This window comes from Propithecus coquereli, unplaced genomic scaffold (assembly GCF_000956105.1).
Source record: "Propithecus coquereli isolate 6110/MARCELLA unplaced genomic scaffold, Pcoq_1.0 Scaffold5, whole genome shotgun sequence".
NCBI lineage: Eukaryota > Metazoa > Chordata > Mammalia > Primates > Indriidae > Propithecus > Propithecus coquereli.
In genome coordinates this window covers 14828730-14849071 of record NW_012150840.1, presented here as the reverse complement: position 1 = coordinate 14849071, position 20342 = coordinate 14828730, and the positions used below count along the sequence as shown (strand labels likewise).

Below are 20342 nucleotides of genomic sequence, written 5' to 3'. Positions count from 1 at the left end.
AGGATTGCTTGACCCCAGGAATTTGAGGTTGCTGTGAGCTTGGCTGACACCATAGCACTCTAGCCAGGGCAAAAGAGTGAGATTCTGTCTCAAAACAAAAAAAACAAAAAAAAACCTGTTAATTTTTTTTCTCAAAAAATCACTTAAAAACTTGCAATCTGGAGCTGGGTATAGTGGCTCATGCCTATAATCCCAGCAACTCAAGTGGCTGAGGTGGGAGGATCACTTGAGGCCAGGAGTTTTGAGACCAGCTTGGGCAACATAGCAAGATCCTGTCTCTAGAAAAAATTAAAAAAAAAAAAATTAGCCAGGTGTAGTGGTACGTGCCTATAGTCCCAGCTATTGAAGGCTAAGGCAGGAGGGGATTGCTTGAGGCTAGGAATTCCAGACTGCAGTGAGCTATGATCATACCACTGTGCTCCAGCCTAGGCAACAGAGCAAGACCCCATTTCTTTAAAAACACAAAAACAAAAACAAAAACACCTTGCAATCAGTCACTGACTCCTAAATTCCTACCCCAGGATAGACTTGGTTTAAGGATTAAATGAGTTATTATACACAAAGCACTTAGTACAATTCCTGGCTCAGAGTAAACGTGCAATAAATAAATGTCGGCTTTTGTTATTATTGCTGCTACATGGAAACATTATGTAGATACCTATAAATAGTTAATTGTAAGTCAAGAAATCCAAATTCTATTCTCTATCTCACAAAGAAAATATTTGATTATGTAAAAACAAGTAGCATCCTCAATTAGAAATATCTGCTTCTAGTTAAAATGAAAGATAAAACATCCCAAAAAGAAAAGTATCAACAGTTAGACAACATATGAGGGTACTCCCAGGTAAACCATTCTTAGCTTCGACAAAGAAAAATACAGCACTTTCCAAAGTTATATCAAAGATTAGTGAATATGAAGTTTATCAGATCTAATATCAAAGAACAAACTGCCTAATGGGAAAAAAACAGAGGTTACATATGAGCCCTATGAAATCCAGAGCACTGAAAAGTTGAAATTTGACACTTGAAACATGCACAGGCATGGCATGCCAGCAACGCATGTACACAGGCCAAGAACAGCAATCAGTTTTCACATCTCAGGGCATAAGTTTATAATTAACACAGTTCCTGAATACCCATCCTAACCCAAGAACACCACTGAATGACCAAAAATATAAATTAAAAGTATGTGATAAGAACTTGAAGTAAAATAATTCCATTCCAATATCACTTTAAAAAGAGCAGTCTGAACGTAGTTTTGACTAAAAGAAATGATCTTAAGGAGTCAACTTACCGAAGCATTTTCAGTTCTTGTGCAGCTTTCAAAATGATTTCGTGCTGCCTCTGACTGAGAACCATTACCCCTCCAAGGCCTTGGTCAGAGTCTAAGTTTGCATCGGACCCCATCATTTCAGAAGAATGATGTGAGGAGGGCATATGTTCCGCCATAGGGGAATGTCTATCCACATCAGATGGGTACCATCTGTCTGACAACCGTTCTCTTTCCCAGTCCATTCTGTCAGGAACATAATCTCGCTTTTCCCGCCACGTATCTCCTCTTTCTGGATACTCTCGAATCCTCAACTCACCCCTATCACGGAAATCTCGATCATACCCATGGTCTCGATTTCTTTCTTCTCTCCATCTATCATCCCGATATCTATCCAGAGGTGGAAGAGGTGGGAGGGGTGGTAAAGGTGGAAGAGATGGAATATCCTGTTCATGAAATTGTGATTCTTGTTCATCCAGTGGTCTCCCATAATCTGTGTCCCACTCATTATCCAAAATTCTATCATACATATCCATGGGTCTTCCAATCCGATCCACATCCCAGTCCAAATCCCTGTCCATTTCCCTATTGTAGTCCTCATCCATATCCTGATCTCTGTCCCAATCATCCCACCAAGGGCCTCGCCTATCTCCATCATGAGACCGTGGTGGTGCTGAGAACCTGTCCTCTCTGTTATATGGATCTAGTGTATCATCTTGATAGTCACGTTCACACTCTCTCCAGTATCTCTCTCTATCCCAATCATCAAGTCTTTCTCGTTCCATTGGAGCACTTCTACCATCTAATGGGAACTCTTCATGCCCTCTCTCTTCTCCATGATTCCATGGAGTCCTAGGAGGTTCATCTCGGTGATATGGATACATTTTTTCCCCACCATCTCCTGGTTCTGGTCTGAATGGACCCCTATCACGACCAAAATCTGATCTTCCCAGTCCCCTTTCCCGACTGCCAGGCCCTCGAGGTGGTCCCCTCTCCCTGCTCCCAGCTCTTCGGGGTGGTACTCGCTCCCTACTCCCCGCCCTTCGAGGAGGTCCTCTCTCCTGACTGCCAGCTCTCCGAAGAGGTCCCCTTTCTCGGCTGCCAGCTCTACCCCTGTCCTGGCTGCCTTGCAGACCACCTGGCACTTTCTCCTGACTGCTTCCAGGCCTCACCAACCCTCTGTCCCGGCTACCTTCTCCTCTGCTCATCTTCTCTCGACTGTCTTCTCTTCTACCTATCATCTTATCACGAAAGTCTTCTTGCTTGACCAGCCCTGGGCCTCGACTGATTGTCTGGCCACGACCTCTGTTTACTAGTCCTTTATCCCGTGTGTCTTCCATTCTGTTTTGCCCAGGACCTCTATAAGATGAGCTGCTGCCTCGATTGCCTTCTAATCTATTATCTCTATTATCTGGCCGAGGTAGCCCTTTATCTTGGTTGTTTTCTGAATGGGGCAGACCAATACCCATAGGTTTAAAATCATTATCTGCAGTTAATGATGATGATATGGCTACTGCTGGTCCTCCCTCCATCCCCCCTGTTTTTGAAGGAAAAGTAGATTGAGCAGGTACAGGTTTATTTGCAAGGGGTACAGGCTGAGTAACAGCTTGGGCTTTGTCGATTTGAGTCTCCATACTTTCAGTATTCTGGTCCCAATTAGAAGGCTCTATGGGCCCTTCCGAGACTTCGCTTTTAGGTGGCTCTTGTTGAGAGTCGCTTAGATTCTCATTTGATTGAGCCGCCTTGACATCCTTTACATCTGCAGCAATGGAAAATGCAGCTGATTGCATTTTAAAATTCTTCTGCTGGTTACTACTGGTGTCTGCTAATGGTTCTTTGTTTCCTGAAAGAGGTTCTGCTTGTGACTTAGGTTGCTGCTGATGTTGCTGTCCAAAAGCTGGTTTGGGGCCTTTCCACTGTGGTCCACTCTGTCGAGGACTTAGGGATGTATTGGGGGTAATATAAAATTGAGATGCTGGCCCCCGGGGAATCATTCCCCATTTGCTTTTAGTGCCCTCTGCTGGGTGACCTTCATATCTGGGTCTTGGCCCATCGGGGCGATTTCCTTCAAAACGAGGCCCTTTGGGTCTCGGTCCTTCACACCTTGACCCTAAATCCTCAAATCTTCGAGGACCATCAAATCTACAAGTAAAACAAAAGATATTACTCAAGACAGTAAAGCAGAAAAAAATTCTCCACGTAAGAATATTTAAGGCATTCTTGCCTTAGAAACTGTTTATAACAATGACTTTTTCAGTCATTAAACAAATCTTGAGTCACCGATATCTTAGAACCAGCATGTTAAGGTAGCAGTATTCAGAAAGCCTTAGGACAGGCTTTGGAAACCATGTCAGTATTATCTAATTTGCTTCAACACATCTCCTGCAGCAAGTCACTGATATACTGAACTGTTAAAAAACAATATAAATATTGTGATTTAGTAGACAGAAATGCCCACTGATTTTAAACAGAAAAAAATTAGTAAATTCCAACTCTTAGAGTACTTTTGGAATTAAATTATAACTAAAAACTAAGAAACAATTAATGAGAAAATACAGGATGATTATAAATATTGTTGGAGCTAGCATTAACATCTTGATTAATTGACAAAAGTTTAAAAAAACAGCAATGGCATCTTAAGAATGTGTTCTGACATTTTAAAGTCTGAACAGAGGTGTTTTTACTATGCACCAACTCACTCAATCAGTAAATATTCAGCGCACATCCCCTGTCTTTCTGCCAAGCACTACACCACTACATCCAAGAGATAAACAAATAAAATGTCATCTTTATCCTCAAAGAGTTTACAATCAAGTGGAAAGAGAGTCTAAGTGTAAATAAGTGCCAACAGGTACAATGACTCGAGTCTACCTGTATACAATAAGGGCAATGGAATAAGAAATGTTTAAACTGAGTCTTAAAAGACAAATTCTCTGAGCTCAAGCTGAAAAAGGGAATTGGAGATGAGGGGAGTAGATGGCAAGGGCATTTCAGGCTAAGGAAGCAATATGGAGAAAAGGCAGAGAAACGTATACTAGTGTAGCATGTTTGGAAGTGCAAATAGTTTAGCATGGCTGAAGCAAAGAGGAGACAGAGTCAGCAGAGCTGGCAAAGAGGGAAGAGTAGAAAAGCAGCACACTAGGAAATAAGGTAAAGACATAGGCAACTATCAGTCGTCTTTAAAAGACTGTAGATGTCTCATGTGGCAGAGACTACTGGTGGTCCTCTAATACCCATTCCCCCCTTTTCTTTCTTTCTTTTTTTTCCCAGAGACGGTCTTGTTCTGTTGCCCAGACTGGAGTACAATAGCACGATCATAGCTCACTGCAGCTTGGAACTCCTGGCCTCAAGCAATCCTCCTGCCTCAGCCTCCCAAGTGGTTAGGACCACAGGTGCATGCCACTATGCCCACCTAATTTTTTCCCCCCCATAAAGACGGGGTCTTGCTAAATTGCCCAGGCTGATCTCAAACTCCTGTTCTCAAGCAATCTTCCCACCTCAGCCTCCCAAAGTGTTGGGATTACAGGCATGAGCCACCATGCCCGGCCCATTCCCTCCATTTCTACAATACTAGAGCCTCCCTATTTTTAGCTAGACAAGGCTCCCCAGACTAGAGCCTCTCTTTCCCAACCCCTCTTGCAACTAGAACTTGTAGCCAAGTTCTGGCCAACAGGCTAAGAGTGAAAATGATTTTCACATCCTTCTGGTTTGTCCCCTTAAAGGCAAGGGCACATCCTCCTCTTCACTACTTCCTTTTTCATGCTAGTTCTGACATACCTGGACTAGGTAAATAAGGGATGACAAAGTAACAAATCAGAAGGAACCTGGAGTCTTGAGACTGTAAAGCCATCACAGAAGTCCTGAGAGAGAATACACTTCTAACTTATTAAAGCCATTTGCCTTCGGAGCTGTATTACAATAGGTGAATTAAATCAGCTAGTTAAAGAATATAGAATTACCTTATAAGCACTTAGAGCCACTAAATATGATTTGATTTTTTAAAAGATTGCTTTAGCAGAAAATTAGTGGATGGATAGAAGGAGAAAGGTTAAAAGATTATTTCTACAATTTGGGTAAGTGAAAGTGATGCCTATTCTAAGTCAGTGACTAATAGGATGTAGAGGAGAAGACAAAAGTGAGAAATATAAGGTAGAACTGACAGGGTTTTTTAACAGGTGGGAATGAAATGATAGTGGAAAGGGAAGAATTTAGGATGATTCCAAGGTGATACCGTTCTGCCTTTAATGGGAACTAGCAGGGTTTTTGTTTCATTTGCTTGGGAAGTCAATGAAGCAATTCTAGCAAAATATTTACTTTCCATCCCTGTAACTTTAGGCTTTGCTAGTCTAAAAGCCTTTATTTCAAAGGGAGGAGTACTTCTACCAGGGCCCACAGCAATGAATGATTCTACTGAACTGAAGTTGAGACTACATTTTTACTTTGAAGTTCTGAATCAAGAGGCAAAGAAAGGGGTTAAAGTATTGGCTGGGGATGATTAATCCTGACTTTCAAGGGGAAATTAGGTTACTACTGCACAGTGGGGTTAAGGAGGAGTATGTCTGAAATGCAAGGGATCCTCTACAACACTTCTTAGTATTTCCATGTCCTGTGATTAAAGTCAATGGAAAACTATAATAATCTAATTCAGGTAGGACCACTAATAGCCCAGACCTTTTCAAAATGAAGATCTGGGTCACCTCACTAGGCAAGGAACCAGGACCAGCCGAGGTACCTGCTGAGAGCAAAACGAATAGTGAATGGGTAGTGGAAGAAGGTAGTTATAAATATCACCTATGCTCACATGACTGCTGCAGAAATAAGAACTGTAATAGTTATGACTATTTCTTCTTTAATTTGATATGTGTTTGAATATATATATATATACATGAAATGTATGAACCAAATGTTTTGTTTTCTTCCTTATCTAACAAAAGATGTGTTAATAATAATCCTTTTATCTCAATATTTAAGTTACAGAATATCAAAAAGGGAGTGTGAATCAGCTAGGGGAAGAATGAACTAACATTACCCCAAAGACAAAAAAAAAAAGGGACTTTATATCTCTTCTGGAGAAAGGATTATAGTGTTTTTGGTTGTCTAGGGATAAATGTCTCATGTTAGGTGCAAAAATCTCCCTGTGGCCCACCGTAATCAGAAACATGTAAGAAAAGAAATTCTGGGAAATGTAGTTCAGCCTAGCCAAGCTGATGCTTTACAAAGCCACGACATGGAATTTATAATAAAAATACATAAACCCACAATAAACAGAGAGAGGGGTCATCAGCAGATGAGAATCTTGTTTTAAATTCTGAAAGACAAAGAACAAATACGAGTGGTGATTTACAGAGCAGTAGGAAGTGCTTAGAGTGCTGGTAGCAGAAGCAGATAAAATAAAAATGGGGCTGGCTTGCCCACAGAATCCCAGAGAGGGTCATGATTCTCAGATACCATGGGTACTGGGGAAGGACAGAAGTATAACTTGAGGCTAAAAATATGAAAATTAAATCTATATTTAGAACCATCCACCAGCTTTTCCCTAGGCTGAATGTCTCCAAGTTCTCGTATTTGAGGGTCACCTAGCTACAGGAGATAGTTCCTTGCCCTATCACCTAAAGCAAAACCTGACGGGTGACAAGCTCTTCACACACACAGAGGCCCCAATCAGTTTGTTGGTGTCTGCCACTCTTAAATATAAATGGAGAGCCAAGGATCACTGGATATCCTCCAAAGTGAAAGAAAGAGATGAAAAATAGATAATTAGGATGTGAACTGAAGAAAACAGAGATTATGCAAAAAAAGAGAGAACTTAAAAAAAAAACCCTCAAATTGGTATCCTCAGAGAGATTCTTAAAGACATTGTACCTAAAAATCAAGAACAATCTGCTATTTATAAAAAAGATCAGAAGAAAAGTTTCTAATTCTCAAAATAAAAAATGCAATAAAATAATTAGAAGTTAAAATATCTCAGAAAGCACAAAAAAAAGAAAGAAAGAAAAGATAAAGAGACAAAGATAATCCAACAGGTCCAAAATCCTTCTAATGAGTAATTCCAGAAAAAGAAAAATAGGAAACAGGAGAAAAAATGAAGAAATAACACAAAGAAATTTCTCAGAGTTAGGAGATGCCAATCTCCAGAAAGAAAGGGCCCATCACACTGAGTACTCAGTACAATTAATAAAACTAAACAAACAAAAGACACTGAAATTTCAGAATACCAGAGATAAAAAAAAGTTTCTGGCAGTGACAAGGAGAGGTCACCAAAACAAGGAAAGAATCAGAACAACACAACAGCTACAACAGGTGATAGAAGAAAATAAATCAATGCCCTAAAACTTTAAAGAATAATTATATCCAACATCAAATTCTATATCCGAATTATGAATCAAGTGTAAGGTTGAAATAAAAGATATTTTCAGGCATGTGAGGACTCAGACAATTTACCTTCCACTCATCCTTCCTTAATAAGTTATTTGAGCATGGAATCTGGGAAAAGGAAGCACTAAACCCTAACAGGAAGCCATGAGATTCAATAAACAGTGAATCCAATCAAGGAGGTTAGTCAAAGGAAATGCTATGATAACAGCCATATGGCAGATTTGCAGAACAAGAGAGTAGAAGAAGAATTAAACCTTTACTTATCAGAACACGAAGTAAATATGTAATATCTAAAATGTATAAGTGTATAAGTCATGAAAGGAGCAGCACATTATTTAGTGCTATGAAGACAGCTACCAAAAGAAACAACTAAAGAATTAAAAGAGGATACCATTGGGAAACATCCAGGGTGGCATGGGACAGTGGATGGCCATTTTGCTCAAATTTTTTAAACCACTTTGATAAAAATGTAAAATGTATCTCTTTAAAGCTCAGAGAGAGGATCAGCCCTCAGGAGGAGAAGGAGTGGCTTCTTCTAAGACTACAGGAAAGATGAGCATGATGAGTAAAGATAAGAGCTGGAAGTGAGGAGTTTTACTGGGTCTGATAGGTAGCCTTGATTTCCGCTGAGAGGCAGAAAACTAAATTAAAGATATAAAGTAAATAAAAATGTTTGCTGAGACTGAGAAAGCAGCACTAGGGTAGATGGTCTATGTAAAGTGGAGAAGGTTTCATATCACTATCATGGGCAAAGAGGAAAGGAGATGATTAGGGACTTGTCAAAAGGTACATCACAATGCTAAAGATGGAGATCACATATTTACAGAGAGAAAAAGGTATGCTGTTTTAAGGCTTGTGATGGTTTGGTTCCTTTTCTTGCAGTTACATTTATTAATCCAAAGTGCCTGGAATAATAATACCTTGGATCATTCAAGTTGAGTAAAATCATTTGCTGTGTATTCAATGAAGCAATTATTAGTTCATATAAGTGATAAGAGAAAACTATATTCCACAATGTACAAAGTTCAGTGAAAAATCTTATCAACATGTTATCTAGGATTATAATCAAATTCCAAAGGTGCCTTCCTAACAAAATCATGAATGCCTTGAGAATTTTATCCATGACTGACATTTTGGTATAAGCAACATTTACTGAATGTCTACTGATTGTCAGGTACTGTGCTAGTGCTAGAAATAAGAGTCATACCTTAACCTTAAGAATTTCACAGTCCATAGGAAGAGTGAGACAAGAAAATCAACAATTAGAACAAAATTTGATAAATATAGGACATGTTTGGCTTGCTAACCAAAGTATCCCAATGTCTGGCTCATTGAAGGATCTCAATATATAATGACTGAAGAAGTGCTGTACCAGAGCAGGAAAAATAGGAATAAGTAAAGCAAAAAATGGCAGGAAGGGAATTCTAGACAAAGAAAATAGCATGTGTAAAGGCCAGAGGAAAGGATAAAGGAAGCAGAAGGCACTAAAAAGTCTGCAGATAATAAGTGAACACGGCAAAAGAGTTGATAAAGGCAATTAAAGGGTAGGGTGCTTTGTTTTCAGACCAAATTGCTGACCAACAGCCAAGGGCCACGATTTCATTTTCATTTGGGGACCAGAAAATGTTGACACCATTTGAAATACACTTTCAACACTACATATTAATGGCAAATATTTATCACTACTGCACTTTCAAATTCTCAGTTTAAAGATGTTATAAAATGACAGACTATTAAAACCCTTTTCAGTAAAGAGCTTTTAGGTCTTTGGAATAAGTATATTAAGAGATACTCATATTAAAAATTTGTATAAAAATAAGTTACCTTTATAGCCATTCAATGAAATACTATGACTTTTTGATATTTAAACATGTATTTGAAATACAGTGAAAACATAATATGTATTTACTAAATAAAATCACATAAAAATGTATTCATTTCACACTGATTAAGTAAAAAGAAAAATAAATATTTAGTGTTTAAATATTTAGAAAATTTTTATTTGTACAATTAAGTGTTTCATAACCCCCTAAAAAATAAAACCCCTTAGAACTTGGTATAAACATTTCAAAATTTGATATAAAACTCCAAAATGGGTATGAAAACTTAAGAGGTATGCAGAAATATAAATAACCCTTAAACAAGAGTTATCTGTATCACACTACTTGCATAAACGTACTAAAATCAGCAGATTATGGGAATTACAAGATACCAAATTTTGGAATGAAATTCCTTCCCTTTTAGTTTTCATGTGAAATAAAGCCTATTTTCTAATATATATAACCAACATCCTAAAATCAAAATTCCCAAAAATAAGTAATCACTATAAACAGAAATAATCATGAAAATGGAAACATAAAGAAAAACTAGTGTTCACAGTCCCTTACTAATCCTAACAGAAGAGGTCCACAATTCTAATCCTAAAACCAATCAAAAAGTAATTGCAACTGATCAGAAACCTTGATAATACAAAGATTTTAATTCTTCCTCAAAATGGTCAAACGATTCTATGCAATGCTCACGAAAATTCCAGCAGGTTTTTATAAACTGACAAGCTGAATCTAACAAGAATAATCAATACAATCTAGAACAAACTATGGCCTATGGGCCAAATACAGTTAAAAGTGATCTTTGAAAACATTTTTAAACGTTATTAAAAAAAAAAAAGGAAGAAAGAAACATATTTGACAGAGATCAAATGTGGCCCACAAAGCCTAAAAATATTTATCATCTGGCCCTTTACAGAAAAAGCTTACCAACCCGTGATCTAGAAGAAAACAACTGGAGGGCTTATACTAACAGATATCAAGATTCATTATAAAGCTACAGTAATTAAAACAGCATAACACTGGTGCAATGACAGACAAATAGACCAAGGGAATAGAGAGTTCAGAAATAAATAAACACATTTAGACACCGGATTTATGATGGAGTCACTGCAAAGTAGCCTATTGAAAAAGGGATGACCTTTCCAATAAATGGTGTTGGGGTCAACCGGATAACCCTATGGAAAATAAAGAACCTTGAACCTTTTCTCACACTATACATTAACACCCCCCCAAAAATCAATTCTATATGGAATATTGATTTAAAAATAAAAGGTTAAAGCAATAAAAGATGCAAGAAAAAATAATATATTTACAACCTTGGGGTTTCTTAAATAGGATATAAGAAAGCACTAACCATACAGGAAAAGACTAATTAATTGGACTATTAAAATCAAGAATTTCTATTAATCAAAAAATACCTCTAAGCCGTAGGGTTCATCGGGATTCACTGGATCCAATTACAATTTTTGAATTTATTTTAAACAATTCTAACTATTTGTAAAGATTGATACATCATGACATTTTTTTCTTACAGGCCTACTCAAGAACAAAGAGAAAATTTACTTTTTAAAAAACAGAACAAAACTTATATTACCTTGCAATTATTAATACCATATGGATCCACTGGATCCTTTTATAAATCTTTTATAAAGATACATTATGGGATCTTAGTAATTTTCCTCTATCTTAAAACATTTTATAATTCCTTATCCTAGAATTCGTTAGTATTCATCATTACATATCAATTATCCTCAACTATGCTTAAAAAGATTAAAGTAAGAAGACAATGAGAGAATGATGGAATTGCCTAAGAGGATGAAGCAAAGGTAAAATAAGTTGCCATCACCCTTGCATTGCCCAAAATATTAGAGCCTGCTTTTAGGCTTCATTGAGCACAACTGAAAATTCAGAATTTTTCATTTTCTGACTATAATGATAAAGAGAACTGACACAGAAAGTTGTTTCAAAATTTAAAAGTGCAAAGAGACAGCAGCATACTAGGCTCTAAAAATGACGTCAAATTGATCATATAAGTGAAATCTCTATGAGTCCTCAGGTGACAATGTCCTAGATGAATATTCTCAAACTCAAGATTCGATGAGCAAACAATGTATTTCTAAGGATAGGAAGGAAATGTGGAATTGTCATTCACTTATTATCATTAAACAGGAAAGACTTTAATCACATATTTTGTGGCAAAAACCTGGACCATCCCGATTTGCTAAAAGGATATGTGACAGAATTATTTCATCTCTTATGATGTTTGTGTGCCAAAATTTACTCCGATGCTAAGTTTTATTCTTTTAAAATTCTTATTGAAATTTCTAATAAGTTGTTTTTCATTATCCCTTTATTCTTACTTCTAATTTTCTGGTATAAGGGGGTTAAGAAAGTAAAAAGTGCTACGGAGCGAGAAATTTGCAACTCATATAATGGATGAAGAACTGACATCTAGAATATACAAAGAACTCCTGCATACCAATAAGAAATAAAATCCAATAGAAAAATGGGGAAAAAAAACTTGAATCAGCATTTCATAAAAGAGGAAATCCTACTGAATAACAATCAAATGGAAAGGAGTACAACCTCAATTATCAGGGAAATGTAAATTAAAATCATTATCATGGTACCACTAAACATCCACTAAGACTGCTAACATTTCAAAGTTTAACAATACCAAGTGTTGATGAGGATGCAAAAAAACTAGAACACTGAAACACTGCTGGTGAGAGTGAAAAGTGAACCAACCACTTTGGAAAACTGTTCAACAGTATCTATCAATGCAGAACATGTACATACCTAGAATCAAGCAACTACAATCTTCAGCATGTATCCAAACAAAAAATACACACAAACACACATGCATCTAAAGAGATACACACAGCACAAAAAGACACATAGCAGCATTTTTCATAATAACCAAAAACTTCAATGACCATCAATATTAAAATGGATAAACAGATGATGGCATATTCATACAATGGAATATTGTATAGGAATGAGAATAAACAAACTACTGCTATATACAACATGGATGAATTTCAAGTAATACAATGTCAAGTGAAAGATGCCAGACTCAGGCCGAGCGCGGTGGCTCACGCCTGTAATCCTAGCTCTGTGGGAGGCTGAGGCGGGTGGATTGTTTGAGCTCAGGAGTTCGAGACCAGCCTGAGCAAGAGCGAGACCCCGTCTCTACTAAAAATAGAAAGAAATTAATTGGACAACTAAAAATATATAGAGAAATTAGCCGGGCGTGGTGGCGCATGCCTGTAGTCCCAGCTACTTGGGAGGCTGAGGCAGGAGGATCGCTTGAGCCCAGGAGTTTGAGGTTGCTGTGAGCTAGGCTGATGCCACGGCACTCTAGCCCAGGCAACACAGTGAGACTCTGTCTCAAAAAAAAAAAAAAAAAAAAAAAAAGATGCCAGACTCAAAAGAGTACATACAGTATGATTCCATTAATACAAAGTGCAAAAATAGGCAAAACTAATCTATGGCTCAGTATAGTGGTTATCTTTGGGGTGGGAGAAAATGACTAAGAGGAGATAAGGGGGATTTCTTGGGCACTAGTAATTTCTATTTCTTGACCTCAGTAGTGATAACATGGGTTGTGTTTATTTTGTGAAAATTCACTAAGCACTAAGTGTGAAAATTCACACTTAAGATTGTGTACTTCTATTACCCTTCAATAGGTTTTATTATTGAAAAATGAAGGTTCTAGGAAACATCCACTGATACGACAGTTCATCGGAGCCATAGTAGTCTTTTGGAAGACTTGGTGAATCCAATGATACATAAAACACACAATGTCAAACAGCTGAACAATGTAGTATGCTATTTACACGTGATGCAATTTTGTCACTTGACTTTTTAGAAATCTTGCTTTTAGAAAGCAGCCTACATCCAGATTTTGCAAAAACTAAAAGCAATTTACAGTACTTTATTTTAATAGTATGTCAGTGGTAAATTAGTTTAGCTGTGTTCTCAATTCTTGATTCTCCACCCAGCTTTGTTTATTTAAAAAAAAAGGGTGGTTTATCATTATCAGTTACATGTTTATAGCAAAATCTGAATTCAACTAATAAAGGAAGTTCACCAGTTTCTTAATAGTGTAGATTATTCTTACTTCAGTCTCTTTTACTCACTAACCAGCTTCCCATTGATGTGGTTTTTACCTAGTTACACAGGAGAAAAAGAACTATGCCTGGCTTAACTGTACTCTTTAAGGGCTAGATGAGCAAAAGAAGTAGAAGGGTGAAAAAAATGGCAATGACATAAGCTAGCTTGGGGAAAGATTTTCAAAATAAGGTGGATAATGTGAGCAGGATCCAATTCAAGGATCAAAAAAGCCATCTTTATCAAAACTGCAGGTGAAAAAGCCAGAGAGAGAGAGATCACACACCTAAAACATAACCAACATTCACCAAGACTTCAGCAAACTAAAATGACACACAAACCTAACTAGACAAAAATGTAAAGATAAATGTAAAGTCTTAGAAAAAGAAACAAAACAAACAAAAAACAACTGCATAAATTCAGGATGAGAGAGACTTGGCTTCATAATAGCTAATATGAAAAAGACCTGGGAAGCTAAATTAACATTAAACTCAACATAAGTGAACACTGTGAGAGCACTGACAAAAAATAAGCAATTTGTTAAGCTACATGGTATAAGGAAGCACATTATTTATAATGAAATTGGTCATAGGCCTAATGTCCTCTGCATCTGAAGTAAGTGTTCATTCTGAAAGAGACTAACAAACCAAAGGACAGTGAATAGTAAAGGAGGAGGAGGTTGGAACCAATGTTAATGTGAGAAGAAAGAGAATTTCAGTTTATGTGACTGGCCGAGCAGAGTGGGTAAGTCAGGGTGGGGAGATACAGGGTAGTTTTTAGATAACTGTAGTGACACACTGTAGAATAGAGATGGGAGAATTCATTCTGTGTTGTCCCACAGAGGCAGATCTAGAATCACCAGGTAGAAGTTACCGAAACATATTTAGGTTTAATATAAAAAATAAACTTTCTAGAAAACTGCCAACACCTTATGTGGCAGTGTTCCTTATAAAGTGCCAATGTTGAAGCAGAGTTCATCAACTGTCACAGGAAGTACAATGGATGTAAAGGCGAATCAGAGGGCCTTAGATTCTAATACCATCTCTGCCATTTACTAGCTATGTCATCTGGGGCAATGTATTTATAACCTCTCCAAATCTTGCATTCCTTATCTATTTACCTCATGAGATCACTGACAGGAATAAATAAGGTGATGATGTGCAAGACCTAACATGATAAACTAAAATGCAACACAAATGTGAGTTGCTCTAAAGTGATATTATACTAGATAATTGCTAAGATCTCTGCAGCACTGTGATTATTAACTGTACCTTTAAAGTAAGAAAAAACTTAAAATAGGTCCTAAATTTACAAAGCCAAGATTTGGTAGGCAAAGAGAGAAAACATTGATGTGACAGAAATCAAGGGAGCAGGAAATGTATTTTTCAGGAGGTGTTAAGAATGTTCTTCCCTGATAGCAAATTAGTCACCAGATCTAAAAGGCAACGCTCGTTCCAGGAGGTAAGTACAAATTCAAATCAAGATGATGATCCACAAACCAAATAAATCAAGACCACGAATGTATTTGTAATCGCTGATAGCATGGATTTGAATCATGGCATTGAACACAATGCTTAACTGGTGCTTTTGCTTTGGGGACCCCCCTAGACTCAGCTGCACAGAGGTGTGGACTCGGATTCTACTCTCTCAGTTACTAATCCTGACTGCGCAAGTTACATTATCCTCTCAGTTCCAGTTTGTAAAGGGTAAATGTAGAATAACCAGCCTTGTTCACAGGTTGCTGAGAAGACTCCCATGAGATAGTAATGTATGTAAAGTCTCTAGCAAGGCTTCCTGGAACACAGAGGAATTCATGCTCCTAAATTTCTCTTTGATTTGGGACGGAGTTTTATGCCACGTTGTTTTCAGAATTATAAATTCGGGGAACAAATAAAAGATATATTATGTTTTCAAATGTTAAAATAAAGTTTAAATTTAAAATGACGATGTACATCCATTGATATTGAGATGGAAACCTAAGCAATATATAGATTAGTGAAAAAAAACAAGTTACAATATACTCAGTATGATCCCTTTTTCATGACATATATTTTTAAAATGATTATCTCCAGATGGTGGAATTAGGTGACTTCCACTTTTCTGTAATGTCTACATTTTGCATAGGAAGTATGTATTTCTGTAATTTCCAACTGGAAAAAAATCCAATTAAAAATATTTTTCTATAGCAAAATTATAATTTAGGTCAGCTAAGGGAGAAAAATACATTTTTTACAAACTTGAAAAAGTGAATTTAACACTTTTAAAATACAAAGGATGTAAGCTCCCTAGGGGCAGGGATTCTGTCCTGTTACACTCACTGCTATGGGTACAGAGCAGGATGTTAAACATTTGCTGAGCAAATGGATAAAAGTCCTATTTACCCTCACACTAATTTATTATTTCAGTAGAATATTGGCTTATTCATCTTTATCTCTAACAACTAGCATGTAATCTAACAAACAGTAGTTGTCAATTCAATTATTTGTCAAATAAATAAAAAGCAAAAAGATAAATAAGTTTTAAAAACATTTTTGAAGCTGAAAAGTCAATAAGAAATGATAACCATTACTTTACAACACTGCATTCATTCTGGACTGTATGTAATCTCTACATATGGGACACAAGTAGTGACAGCAAAGAAATAGGGGCATGTTACCTTTTCTAGATTACATCATGTCATGTTTAATAAGTGAGCAATATTATCACTAATTGTAAACCAAGAATGTATTAATATACAAAAGTACAAAGAGAATATAAAATTGTATAAATGAAGTTATTTATACCACCAACGCCTATGCAGCCTAACTCAACAAAATAGCCAAGCCAAAAAAAGAAAAGAATAGCAGACTTACCTTGGGCCTCTTGGACCTTCCAAGTAACTGCTTCTAGGAGGATCTGGAAGCAGGCCACCTGACCTCACTGGCATGTCCTTGACTGTAGTGATTGGTTGAGATGGAGCAGCTGAAGATTCCCCAAGTCCTTGCTCAGATGAGAATGAACCGTATGGCAGAGTAGACTTGCTCAGAGGTGTTTTAGAAGTCACTTGTTCTGATGGACCAACAGCTGATTGCAATGGAGGATGGTAAGTTGAGGGTGGGACAGGACCAAAAGACACAGGAGTGGGAAGCAATGCTGGTCTAGGTTTCTCTGGGACTTGTGAGCTCTGAGAACTGGAAGCTGGTGGAACTGGGGCTGCTGTTAACTGAGGAGGTATCCCTTGTGGAACTCCAGGAGGAGGTATTCCTGGAGGAGGTGTGGCTGAAGATAACGGTGGAAGGGGCAAGACGGGCGGAGGTGCTGTTGAAGAGAGAGATGGTGGGGGAAGAACTGGAGGTGGCCCTGCAGAAGAAAGGGAAGGCGGGGGAAGAACTGGTGGTGGCCCTGTTGAAGAAAGAGATGGAGGCATCCCTGGTGGGGGCACAGAGGTTGGTAGAGAAGGTGGCATCACAGGTGGGGGCATGCCAGGTGGTGGCACTGTAGCAGGGAGGGCAGGGGGCATCACTGGTGGTGGCAATGATGGAGGCAACACTGGAGGGGGCATTGTTGGTAGAGGTGGAGGCATTTGAGAGTATGGAACAAAAGGAGGTGGCATTGACATGTTCCCCATATACTGGTTCTTCATGTTCTGAAATGAATTGACTTTCTCCTGGAGATAAGTCTGAGTGGCTTTCATATGTCCCTGCCATGTTTTCCACTGCTTCTCATATTCCTGAAGCTGATCTTTATGAGGATAGGAATGGAGTTGTTCCTCCCACTGCTGAAACTCTCGCTCCCATTCTTGGTAAAGATGTTGAAACTGTTGCTGCTGCATCTCATAATGCCGCAGCTGCATATCTACAGACATGGTCTACAAATAAAGGCATAAAAATTATTTTAAAACGTTCACGTAAGAGAATTAATCACAGGTTAAAATATTAATGAATCAAGGCCATTTGAAGCCTTAGGAAATCAAAACACTAAAGATGTTGGGAAGCTAAGGATAAGCTTGTCCAATTCTTTAAGTGACTGCCCTTCTTTCTTCCCTTGGCTTATTAATATCACTTATTACATAGTGGGGAAAAAACAACCAATCACTAAAGCAAATACCTATTCCAGCAATAAGTATTTTTCAAGTTTTTAATATTACTATGGATCATTTTAAGAACTTGAAAAATGATTTATTATTACAGATATATAAACACAAGATTATACCTAAAAGAAGACAAGTATCCAAGTTACTTTATCTTTTATGGTATATTTGCTTAGGTTTTTTATGATGGTTGTTTTGGCCTTTTTGCTTATCTGTTACTGTAGTGGTGTGTAGGAAAAATATAAGTTAATTTATAACTACATGGAAAAATCCCAGGCTCTTAAATCCCTTAGCAATAGTGCTCTAACATCTAGCCTGGGTTGACATGATCAGGAGACTCCACTATACCCCAGGTAATGTGACAGGTAACTACTTGGGCACCCCCTGGGAAACATCTAATTGTTCACACTCAAATCTTTCAGGAATAACAAATCCTTTAAATGTCTTGGGCAACTTCCTATTTGTCAGCTATAGAAGCACTCGCCTGTATATGTGGTGGGTGCTGTATAATCTGCTGGTACTGTTGTAGGATCTGCTGTAACTGAGTGTGCTTCTGCATTATTCCCTGATACTGGAAACCAACTCGATGTTGCTGGTGCTGCTGCCAGTGTGCTGCTGCAGCCTGCAACTGTTTTAACCTGGCATCTTCTTCTGGGTCCTCAGACTAAAGATAAAACAAGATACATTTTTATGTAAGTCATAAAATGGCAACCAAATTAATATTTTATATTAAATAAATTGTAAAGTCTTGAATCCCTACAACTCAGAAACATCTAATTGCCAACACTTGGTATTTTTAGTTGTTTTTAGACTGAGAAAAGCTGTTCTGTCTTTAAAAAAACAACATAGCTCTACCTATACTGTTACCACAGATACTACTACAAATGAGTTTATAAATTCCATAGTCTTCACTGGACTAATAATCTCACTGTTCTTAAGGAAGACAACCATTTCCCCAGCAGAAAGTGAAATTATAATTATTGTCCTTTTCACTCTGAAAAATTCCTTTGTTTTTTTTTTTGTCACTTTTCACCAGTGGACTACAATGTAATCATTATGGTTCAATATTCACATAAGGCTCTCGGTAGAACAACGACTTTTGGACCAATGTGAGAACTTCCCATGTACCAGTCACTATGCTGAGTGACAAGGGTTATCACATTTAATGCTTCAACAGCTCTCTATATATGATAGCTACTATTGAATAAGCCCATTTTGCAGAAGAGGAAATTGAAGCATAGAATGGTTAACTAACTTGCCCAGGGTCACCACAAGCAAGTGGCAATGCATGAACTACAGCATGGGCAGCTTGACTCTAAAAGCTGAAGCTCTTAACTATTGCCCTGTGCTGTCATTATGAACACATGCTGGCATCTCCCTTTAGTGTTCGGAGATACTCAATTCAGAAGAGTATCTAGTTCTTCACTCTCACTTAAACCAGGAAAAAAAATTCCTTTTTTAAACCTGATACAGCAGACACCTGATTATTTCACAAATACAATTTTACAGATACTTAAAAAACATGAAAATATGTATCCATTTATGACAAAAGTGTACATAAGTGAATCAGAAAAAAAACTGAACCATTTAATAAACACCAAATAATCAATTATATGGTTACCTGGGGTTCCTCAGGTGGGAGAGGAGGTGGCACGTCCTCATTCGGAGGTGGTAATGGGGGCTCCTCAGATGAAGGGGGCTCTGAAATTTGACTGGTGGCAGGTACCGTAACTTCTTCTTTTACTGGCTCTGGAGCATCCTTTGCTACGACAGGACCCTTTTTGTGTCCTGGCAAATGCACTTTTGTCCTCTGCTGCAAACTAAGCAAGTGCTGTCGATACCAATACTGCTGCTGTTCCTACAACAGAAACAATTTTTAAGAATTTTAATTGACAATCATGTATCTCTGCAACTTGGTGTTGACAGGGAGCTACATTTGTATCTGTGCTCATGTGACTCTATCTAAGAAAAAGTAAAGCTGGGCTGAGAAAGGCAAGTAAGTTAAACCATAAATGTTAATTCAACATACTTCTCTACTCAGTAAATCCCTTCAGTATTCACAGCTATTTATTTTTAACCTCCTCCAGCTTGTTCATCAGATTTATCCACAGGGATCTTATAATTAATGAATATAACCAAATAGTCCTACCTCTTCTCTCTGCCTTTTTTCTCCTCCAGTGCTCCTCCCTCTTTAAGCACCTGTTGTGGCATTAGTCTATCAGCATTTAGATATATACACGAACAGAGAATATACTTTGTTTTAAAATGCTTTCTGTTTATCTTAAAAGTCTCAGCTTTTATCTTCCAAATTATACTATAATTTAATTTTCTGGAAGCTTATTTTGTGCTTCCATTTTTAAAAAAATTACAGGCCACGCACGGTGGCTCACGCCTGTAATCCTAGCTCTCTGGGAGGCCGAGGCAGGCGGATTGTTTGAGCTCAGGAGTTCGAGACCAGCCTGGGCAAGAGCAAGACCCCACCTCTACTAAAATTAGAAAGAAATTAATCGGCCAATTAAAAATATATAGAAAAAAAAAATTAGCCGGGCGTGGTGGCGCATGTCTGTAGTTCCAGCTACTCGGGAAGCTGGGGCAGTAGGATCACTTGAGCCCAGGAGTTTGAGGTTGCTGTGAGCTAGGCTGACGCCATGGCACTCACTCTAGCCAGGGCAACAGAGTGAGACTC

General features: G+C 37.8%; 1 protein-coding gene across 1 annotated transcript in view; it reads right to left on the bottom strand.

Moving 5' to 3' along the window:
* The window catches only part of YLPM1 (YLP motif containing 1), a 65755-nt gene that overhangs the window by 31698 nt on the left and 13715 nt on the right, over positions 1-20342 (bottom strand). The window contains exons 2-5 of the mRNA XM_012656222.1: positions 19278-19514; positions 18141-18320; positions 16440-17434; positions 1295-3412 (exon numbers count right to left, since the gene is read on the bottom strand). Coding sequence (XP_012511676.1) covers positions 1295-3412; positions 16440-17434; positions 18141-18320; positions 19278-19514 — 3530 coding nt within the window. The remainder of the gene's footprint in view (positions 1-1294; positions 3413-16439; positions 17435-18140; positions 18321-19277; positions 19515-20342) is intronic.